Source organism: Diorhabda sublineata, chromosome 6, assembly GCF_026230105.1.
Source record: "Diorhabda sublineata isolate icDioSubl1.1 chromosome 6, icDioSubl1.1, whole genome shotgun sequence".
Classification (NCBI taxonomy): domain Eukaryota; kingdom Metazoa; phylum Arthropoda; class Insecta; order Coleoptera; family Chrysomelidae; genus Diorhabda; species Diorhabda sublineata.
This window is the reverse complement of record NC_079479.1, coordinates 24071936-24082557: the sequence shown is the minus strand read 5'-3', so window position 1 is coordinate 24082557 and position 10622 is coordinate 24071936. Positions and strand designations below refer to the sequence as shown.

The following is a 10622-nucleotide window of genomic DNA, read 5'->3' as shown; positions in this document are numbered from 1 at the left end:
CTTTGTTTGTTTTATTGATCGTTCCCATCTATTGAGACTTGGTTAACCATTCGGATTGGAGTAGAGAGTGGTTTACCGTTATTCTGTCTCCCTCTATCAATAGTTTAAGCTCACTCGAACGAGTTCTCTCTAGCTTTAATATTAATTCTATGGCCGCGGTCCTCTAATGTTAAGGGGCGTTTACACTGTTCAAATGAGTTGATCAAATTTAAATGACATGAGATCGTTTTAAGCATGTAAACCTACATATTAAGCTCACTAGAATGACTGAACTTAATATGCTGTGAGCTATGAAGATAGAGGAGATTATGCAGGGCTGGGGTTGTGGTGGTTGCGTGTGGTTGTGATGTCCTAGCTGAAAGGAGGAAAAGCGACGATCAGAAGGCCAAAAGAAAATAGTTTGGGGGAGTATTTCGTACGTTTTTATGTTTTCCTGTTTGTTTATTCATTTTTTTTTGTTTTTTGAATTTTTTTTGCTCCTTTTCAATTTAAATGAGGGACGAGCAGCCAGAAGAAAACGAAGAGAGAGCTTTAGATAAGAGAAAACGGTTCTCGGTTTGGGGGTGTATTTTGTAAGTTTTTTCTTTGCTTCTGTATTTTTTTGTTTTCTTGTTAGTTTTTTTCTTCAATTTTTTTTGTTTTTTGAAAACTTCACTATCTCTTACCTTAATAGTAATTCTATTGCCTCTGACATCAGATGTTAATAGTACAACTTTTTATATTCAAGTGAAATAAACAATCGGTTTTAAATAGGGAGACAGTTAGATGGTTTGACGATAAAGAAATGAAGAAAATGGAATTGTTAACGTAGGTATTCTAAACTTTTCTGGCTACACGTATTAAAGTATGTGTTCACCGATTTTAAATTTAACTTATTTTATAGTTAGTATTAAGGAGGATTTTCGTAATGTACGGGTATCAGTTTACATGGAAGGTAATTTGAAGCTTCTTTGTGGGTAATCCACTTTCTCACCCAAATTTTTTTCCTCCTATGTTTATTTGTCGCACAATTTCTGCAAATTTATTTGCTTTGATCAACTTTAACAGTGTAAACGGTCCTTTCTAGTTACGCCACTGTCAGTGTCAATGTGTTCGATTGTTACCTATTCAACTGATGATGATCTGATTTTTAAAGAAAGATTATTAGATTTCATCTAAACTACTAGAGAGAGATAGAATCAATACCTGTTGACAGATCGAAAACCGGTAATTTATTCCTTATAAATTAAAAAAAGTTTTCAGTTTACATTTGATTGTAGTGAGTGTGGATGTGTATTATAATGTTACAATAAGCGTTTAAATATATTTATAATCAATTTACGGTTGTTGATCTACGGTTTTTTTACACAAATTTTTTATAACATTGAATCTAGTATCCAATTTGGCATTTAAATACCAAATTTTAGTTTTCACATCAAAAATTAATAGTAAAACCGGTTACAAATAAACATGCTTACAAAAAAAACACACGATTTGAAGAATAATTAGTTATCGTATACAACAGGTAACAATTTAATTCACACGCAGTAAGTAGAGAATAATAAATTTTTTTCTAGTGCACCCTATAAGAAAACAATAATTAGTTATCATACCTCTTTCAAAGGTCATTTTCGAGAAGGTGTCAAGGTGAACTTCATTTGAAGTCAATTATGGAAACTAAATATGATAAGTAGTTATAAATAACAGGAATTGCTTAGTCACCCACCTTTTATTTACAAAGAGATCAGTTGTGAGCTGAATGCGAGAAGTATAACATGAGATCGTCTAAATACAATTTGGAGCTACATTTGTTGTTATTATTTTCCATACAAACAACTTTGTGTGCGGTATTAAGGAACCGAACTAACCGCGAACCTGGATTATATTCACCTGAAGACGACGTCGAAATCTTGACAATCAATAATTTCAATACTAGTATTTATAACAGTGAACGAGCTTGGTTAGTGGAATTTTATAGTAATTGGTGCGGTTATTGTAAGCGAGCCGTTCCTAAAGTGAAAGCTTTTGGTAGTGATGTTAAACCCTGGAACGATTTAGTTGCTGTAGCAGTTTTAGATTGCGCCAATGAAGACAATGCCCCTGTTTGTGAATATTTTGGTATAACAAGGTATCCAACTTTCAGATATATACACGAAGGTTATCAAGAAGGACCTGAAAATACGGGACTACCAATAGTCGCAGATTCCCAAACAAACTTTACGGAACATAGAAAAAATCTTATAAGTATATTAATTCAAGAACAAATTGAAAATAGGGGTAAACATCTACCGGATCTACAACGTTTTAGAAATTCTGTGATATCAAATGTGTTTAAAACCATTAATGGTACACCGGAATTGGCGTTTTTGATAGTACAAGAACCGGATGATGATGTGGGACCTTCTGTTATAATGGATTTTCATAAAGTGAAAGAAATAGTAATAAAATACGCGTTTGATAATGAAACCAAAGTGATAAATGAAGAATTACCAGCTTTATATTTAATACAAGAAAGTGGGGACTTACAATATTTAAATATATCATCACCTGATAGACGAGGGATCAAAATGGCTATAAGTGATTTATTATTATCCAAAAATATTTATTTTCCTTATGAAATCTTGAGGAATAATAATATAACTGAATCACAGCCAGTAACCGAAGGAACGACTAAAGAAGAATTAGAATTTTTAAATAAAATTAAAGAAGCCGGAGATACAGTTTTCCAATTAGATCTCGAGAACGCTCTAAGATACTCTTTAAAAAGAGAAATCGGGAATCGTAAAGAAATAAAAGGAGAACAATTAGAAGCTCTTAAAAAATATATCAACGTCCTAGAAAAATATTTTCCTTTCGGCGATAAAGGAAAATCTCTATTAAGACATCTTAAAGAATATATAAATAGCAGTACTATTATTGATGGTCACCACATTTTCCATCACATAAAAGACGCGGATATGCCAGGTCAAAATGTATTTTCCGGTCCCGAACAATGGTTAGGTTGCAAAGGAAGTTTACCAACATTCCGTGGGTACCCTTGCGGATTATGGAAATTGTTTCATTATTTAACAATCAACGCCGCTTTCGATCCTACGAATACAAAAGATAGTGACCCCAAATTGGTTTTGGAAGCAATGCACGGTTACATAAAGAGTTTCTTTAGTTGTGAGGATTGTAGTAACCATTTCCAGGAAATGGCTAAAAGGCGTCAAATATTCAGTGTTGCTTCTTGGGAGGAATCAGTGCTTTGGTTGTGGAGGGCGCATAATGAGGTGAATAAAAGATTGGCTGGAGATCCTTCAGAAGATCCGTTGAATAAAAAGATTCAATTTCCTTCGAAGGAAAGGTGTGGTCAGTGTTATATGCCGGACGGATCTTGGCAAGAGGTGGAAGTATTATGTTATCTTAAAAAAGTATATGGCAGTGAAAATATTAATTATATGGGGGCTGATCCGAGGATATCTCATTTGATTCATACTAAAACTCATCCAGAATCGACTGTCTCTGGCGGATACAGGATTTTAAGTCCATGTGAGTATTTTAATGATATATAAGGTGATATTTTATGATTTTTTCTATAAATTTCATCATTTTTCACATTTCTGTTAAAGTCTGTTTTGAGAATAAATCAAAGAAAAACTGGTTATTTTCTTTTTTCCATGGCGGATTGATGAAAAAATTAGGGGAAGTATGTATCTATCTGGCCCTTGGCTTTGATATCTTTCACTCTGTGTATCCATTTTTGTTTCTTGCCACAGTTTTTCAGTCCCCTACTTTCACTATTTCAAATCTCTTCTAACCAAGCTTATCTAACCATCAGCTTCGAGATCTTTTATTCTTTCTTTCCATTTTTTTTTCTGTTTCATGCCTCGTTTTCTCTGTTCCTTACTCCTATTATTCTCAAATGTCTTCCAACCTTCTCCAATTATTTTTCCGTTGATCTTCTCGGTCACTTTTTTCTACCTTCTCTATCTTTATCTTGATGTCTTCTAGAAAATATATCATTTAAAGCAGCTATATGGTTTTATATTTCAGCCTTTCATTCATATCTGATCTTCAGCTTCGAAATCTTTCACTCTTACTTTCCTTTTTTTCTGTTTCATGTCCCATTTTTCCTGTCCCTTACTTCTATTATTCTCAAATGTCTTCTAACCTCCTCCAATCATTTTTTCCTTTGTCTTCTCGTTCATATTTCTACCTTCTCTACATATTTTTTGTAATCTTCGTTTACATGGGAGATGTATGAGAAATATCTCATTTAAAGATGATATATGGTTTTATATTTCACCTCTACAGGCTTATCCGACCATCAGCTTCGAGATCCTTCACTCTTTCTTTCCATTTTTTTATGTTTCATGCCTCGTTTTCCCTATCCCTTACTCCTATTACTCTCAAATGGCTTCTAACCTCCTCCAATACTTTTTTGGTTTTCTTACTTTTTCCACCTTGTCCATGTTTTAATAGTCGTTTTACCCATCGTTCTACCGATATATTTCAAACATCTCCATATTAAGGATTCATTTATATGGGTTATACATGGATGTTTATACAATTCCTCTTCTGCACATTTTATATTCTTGTAAATCTTTCTGAACTTGTTATGTTTCCATATTTCTAGTTTATCTTGCTTTTTTGGACAGATTTCACATGGGTAGATTACTGACGGTTTTATTATTTTTTGGTACATTCTTATTCTAGCCTCTCTTGATATATCTTTCTAATTAAACATTTTTGATACCTTCACTGCCTCTTGCTTTTCCCCGTCTTTTTATTTGCGATATTGACCTCCATATATTTTATTTGTTCCACTTTATTTTATTCTGTAGCCATTTTTTCCCTTATAATTCATAATAAAATCGAGTTTCCCGTTGACTTTCTCAGTTGACTCAGTAGCTTATGTACACTTTGAAGTTCTTTCCTGGATCTTGCCGTTGCCATATAAATTCTACCAGTTTTGTCCAGAAACCAGATTGACTAAATCATAGTAAGCAAGAGATTCAAAAATGATGTCAGCAAAGTAACAACATATCCTGGTGTAGACATTGCATTGGATCGTAATCCTCTAATGGCCGTTATTAAAATCAAGCTCAAAAAAGTTCAAGAGTCCAATAAAATTCAAACTGGATATCACGGAACAACAAAACACAAATTGAAAAAGATATTAACAGCCATTTGAGACAAATAATACATGAAGTTGACAGTAGAGAAATCTGGAACACTTTTAAAGATCACGTTTCCAAAATACTAGAAAACACATTAAAACGAGTCCAAGACACAAAAAACAACAATGGATGACTGACGAAATCCTAGATTTGATGGAGCAAAGAAGACGTTTTAAAAAGTAATAGAACTAGCTGGCCTATACAACAGGAAGACTCCTCGTACCTTAAGGGATTCAAAAGAAAAAACAATCATAGATGAAGAAGAAATTCGAACAACAACAAGAAAGCTGTTGGACCTGACAACATTCCAACAGAGATGCTAAAGCTTATAAATAAAGAAAACATGGAAATATTAGTCAAACGCTTCAATCGTGTTTATTCAACCGCTGAAATTCCAGAAGACTGGTTAAAATCCGAATTCATAACTTTGCCAAAAAAAAAAACAACGTCCAAAGCATTGTAGCGACTATAGACTGATAAATATTATGAGTCACATCATAAAAATATTCTTAAGAATCTTCCACGCTAGAATTAGAAATAAGTGCGAAGAAGATCAAGACGAAACTCAATTCGGCCTCAGAAATGGGTCAGGAACATGCACTGAATATATTACTACAAAAAATGCCGGGACCAACGAAAATATGTATTTGTACTCTTTATCGATTACGAAAAGGCATTCGATCGAGAACAACACCACAAGTTAATAAAGATATTAAAGGAAAAAGAAGTTGATAGTTTCGACGTAAGAATCATCGAAAAATTATATTAGCGCCAAAGAACGGGCGTTCGAATCAACGGAAAATCGACAGAAGAATTCAAAATCTTAAGAGGGATCAGATAAGGTTCCATATTCTCACCACTTCTGTTTAATTTTTATTCAGATAAGATCTTTAAGCAAGCTAGACACAACTTATCATATGGAGTAAAAATTAACGGTAAACTTTAAATACAATCAGAAACGCAGACGATACAATTATACTGTGTGACGACTTGAATGGACTGCAATGCCTTTTAAACGCCATTGACAGAGTGAAAAGAGAGATGGGTGAAAAAATTAACTGTTCTATAACAAAATATATGATTATTTAGTACCATGACACACGGCTACAGGTAAACGGACAAACAATTCAAAAGAGTGTTCAGTTTCAAATATCTTGGTTGCTACATCACTGAAAAACTGGATCCCGATAAGGAAATAAAATGTAGAATTGAGGTAGCTCGTACAACATTTTTTAAAATTAGATCACTCTTCTCTAATGATAATTTAAAATTTCAACTCCGAAAACGGATGATAAAATGTTACATATGGTTAGTTCTCTTATATGGTGTCGAAGCATATCCACCATTAATCGCTTAGAGGCTTTTGAAATATGGTTATATAGATGCAAGCACCAGACACCTTGGACAGCTATGCAAACAAACTATGTAGTCCTTAACAGAGCGGTTCGAGTTGGTGCATAACATTAAATGCAGGAAAATAGTTTATTTGGTACACATAATGCGTGGTAGCCGGTTTAGTATCCTCCAGTTAATTATGATGGGTAAACTTGAAGGTCGTAGAGGAATTAGAAGGAAACAAGCCTCTTGGTTGAAGAATATTAGAGAATGGACTGAGATAAGAGAAGCAGGAAAGTTATTTAGACTAGCTCAAGGTAGAGAGAGTTTTACCATGCTGATCGCCTACGTCAAGGGGACTTGATACGGCACGCTAAGAAGAAGAATTATTACAACACTTTGTTATATTGTGATATCTTGAAATAAGTTAAAGTGGGTGGTAGATAATGGATCTCCCCGTCTTTGACTTTCTCCTATTTTAAATTCTTCTTCTAAAGATGTACTGTCCTCCAACGTTACTTTATTCTTTGTTTTTTGTGTAGTCATTATTAGACATTTAACTTTTCCACCTCTCATTATTCTAAGGTTTGCGTATTGGTTCCAGTAAATGTTTCAGTCATTTTTAATTCTTGTTTCTTTAAGTATGTCTATCATTTTCCATGTTTCATTCAATCGAATACCTTTTCATCGTCTATTAGACATAAGTCTCTGCAACAATGCTTTCCTCGTACTAACAGCATTTATAAACCCGATCTGTTTGCAGGATAATTTGCTCTCACACGATTAGTAAATTCTCTTTTGGATTACTTTGAGAAAGAATTTTAAAAGATGGTTCATAAGACTAATCGTACGATATTCTTTGCTTTTCTTTGTGCCTGGTTCCATTCTGATGGTATTCTTCCAGAATCATAAATGCTATTGAACATCTTCGTAGTCATGACTAACGATGGATTTGGTATTGAGCAGTTTTAGAAATTCTGCTTCTACTCCTGCTACCTTGCCATTTTTTATTACTTCTGCTTGGAGTTTTTGTTGTAGAATATCTGGTCCTTCGATCGATTTAGACATCAATGGGAATCCATTGAAATTTAGCTGATTAACAATTTTAACGCTAAAATTTATTTCAAATATTTTTTATTGTCATTCTCTGATATTTATGTAGAATTGATTTTTGTATGAATAAATCTTGTTTTTCATATACATTTAGAACAAAGTTTCTTCTTTTTCTTTGTGTTTTGGAATGTGTGACGTTTAAAGTTGTGTAACATAAAATTTCCGACATTAATATGCATTAAACGTTCTGGTTGAGTAAATGGAATACAATAAAGAAAAAACTCGATTAGTCATTTATCTATTTCTACATTCAAATTAATTGGTAATTGCATATACGAGGAACGATCAAAACATACAGAGAAAGATTGTTTATACAAGCAGTTAATCGTAAATAGTTTTTGGACAACTTCAAAATGAAAAAAAGTCCTAAAGGAGTTTCAAAAATGTTAAAATATATGTATGGTGATAACTCAGTAACGTTAATGATTATTTATAAGTGATACGAGCGATTTAAAAGTAGAAATCAGTCGATTAGAGACGAGAAACAATTTTCGGCCACAATTACAAATAAAAAGCGATCAAAATTGTTCCTTTAAATTTTGGAATGTTTTCAAATATACGAAGGTTTCTGAAACAAAGAAATCGTCAAGACAGAGGATTGCAAAGGGCGAACCTGCTCAGACAAAAGTAAAGACGGTTTCATCGGTCGGCGACAGGTTTTTGGGATAGTTATGGCATTGTTTTAATCGACTATCTTTAAAAATATCAAACAATACATGAGAGTATTACGTATTATTGCTTTATAAGACAAAGAAAAAAATTGCAAAAAAAGTGCTTTTCTATTGTCAGAAGATACATACTGTCAAACTGGCATTGGCCCAAGAAAGTCTGAGCAAAGGAATCCTCATAAAGACGCCTGACAGAATCTAGATGACACACCTACTTGATTGATTGAAAAGCAAGCTTTCCAGTGGGGAGGAATTGGACCGAAACAACTACTACATGGATGGATCTGAAAGAGGTGGAGCAGGAGTATACAAGCAGTAAGTGGTAAATTTCACTTACACCACTCGTCGCTGTTAAATATTTTACCCCTTAACTCGGCTTTCAGCTTTCCGAATAAAGAATAGTCTGACGGGGCCAGATCCAGGCTATACAGTGGGTGTTAATATCTTTGAAGCCACATTCGTGTACCTAGAACATCTCGCCTGATTTTGTCGCGCCTTTTTTCGATAATTCTTTGACGTAACTGCCTAAATATGATTCCTTAGAGTCATACTGAATACACTGTTTACTCCAACTGAAGACGATAACTTGGTTATCGAAACGCGCTTCAGGTAGTGTAATTATGAGTGTTGGTGTAGTGTAAACAGTATATTCAGTATGAATATAGTCAACGGTTCCAGAAATTTCAACTTAGTTCTTAAAGTCAATCATAAGTATACCCTCGCAATCCCTAAATTTGGTAGTCATCATTTTTTTTGTTTCTTTCGTGACTTTTGCTTTTTTGACTTTGAAATAATTGATTTTCTCTAAGAGACGACGCTGTTTTCTGTGGTGTCTATGAACGTTGTTTATTCTACGTTCTTTCGCTTACGAATTGTGTCTATTACGCGTGATCAACGGGTATCAAAGCACAAGCACAATTTGAAATGAAATTAAATCAGGTGTACGTTGTTTTGATGATGAGTAACCTCATTTTATTTCTGTATTTTCCAGGTATGGCTCCAGTTATTTTCAGTTTGCTGATATCAACCGGGTTTAAACTATAATGTAAATAAATTGTTCATGTCTTGTAAATAACTTAACGTTAATAACACCTGAAGATTTTTATTTCTATTTATTATAATGAAATTTACATAAAATTTTAGATTTTATTCTTTTTAACGACAAATGCAGTATTATAACCAACTGACGCAATTTTTTTAACTTTTCTATTATAAGCTGTAATTATTATACATATATTCCAAATAAAATTTCATCCAAAAATATTCAAATAGTTTTATTTTTTGGTCAAAATTTTCCCCACGTCCTCTAAATCTATGTTATATATACGCTACGTATACGCTGTTTACTCCAATTTAGTATAGACTTGTCACTGTCTCGATATATACGCTTTATACATATTTCACACAGAACCGGATTTACAATAAATGGGCGAGTTTGTATCATTACTATCGTGTAGATAACTCGCCTTCAATGGTGTTGGTCACAAATTGGTTCAAATGATTTTAATTTTGTTGTTTTGGATCTGTCACATCCAAAACGTGACAAAAATCAAAGATACCATTTTAGTTGACCGCCGGTTCAAAGTGCACGAGATATCTTAACACTAAAAGATCGCGTTGGTCGTTTCCTGTATCAAGTTTTGGACACGAAAAGCTATCATAATGTGTTTGCAACAAATACAACCTTGAGACCATTTCAGAGAAATGTTCCTGATTGGTTTCATCACGTTCGACGAAAGATGGATCCACTGGTACACATTAGAGATCAAGGAACAGTCAAAACATTGGATCTTTGACACGAGGAAGGTTCCGAAGGGATCGTTGCCGTATAGTATGTTCACTCCGGACAACAAGCACAGCCGTGAAACCAATTTTGGCGAGTTTTTCTGCGCTGTTTTGACAGTCATCGCAAGATTGATCGACTAATACGTACAGATCAAGGAACAGTCGAAACAGTGGATTTTTGCTACGATAAAGTTTTCGACGCGGTCGTTTCCGTCTTTGCTTACTCCTGAAAACCAGCGCAACCGTCAGACCACTGTAGGAGGAGGGGGGTGTGCTCCTGAATGGTTTTGTGAATCGACGAAAGATGGATTCACTAGTACCCATTAGATATCAAGAAACAGGCCAAACCGTGGACTTTTGGTCACGAGAAAGTTTCCGAAGCCTTGGATATCGTGTTTGCTTACTTCGGACGACAAGCGCAACCGAGAGAATACTTCAGATGAGTGTTTCTGCGTGAATTCGTCACCATTGACGAAAGATGGATCTACTGTTATACTAGATATCAAACAACAATCGCAATAGTGGATTTCCTCCGGAAAATGTGTTCCAAAGAAAGCTACGAGTTTTCTATCTGCCTAAA

The 10622-nt window shown here is 34.1% G+C and overlaps 1 protein-coding gene across 1 annotated transcript; it reads left to right on the top strand.

Annotated features, from left to right (window-relative positions):
- The first annotated feature begins 1167 nt into the window (after positions 1–1167).
- Positions 1168–9526, top strand: LOC130444989 (sulfhydryl oxidase 2-like). Its single transcript, XM_056780407.1, has 3 exons — positions 1168–1504; positions 1557–3510; positions 9249–9526. The coding sequence occupies exons 2-3, from the start codon at positions 1755–1757 to the stop codon at positions 9299–9301; spliced, it is 1809 nt and encodes a 602-aa protein (XP_056636385.1). The 5' UTR covers positions 1168–1504; positions 1557–1754; the 3' UTR covers positions 9302–9526.
- Positions 9527–10622: the final 1096 nt, after the last annotated feature.

Coding starts and splice junctions, on each gene's coding strand:
- LOC130444989 (XM_056780407.1), top strand. CDS start 1,755: ATGAGATCGTCTAAATACAATTTGGAGCTACATTTGTTGTTATTATTT. Junction 3,511..9,248: donor ATACAGGATTTTAAGTCCAT/GTGAGTATTTTA, acceptor TGTATTTTCCAG/GTATGGCTCCAGTTATTTTC.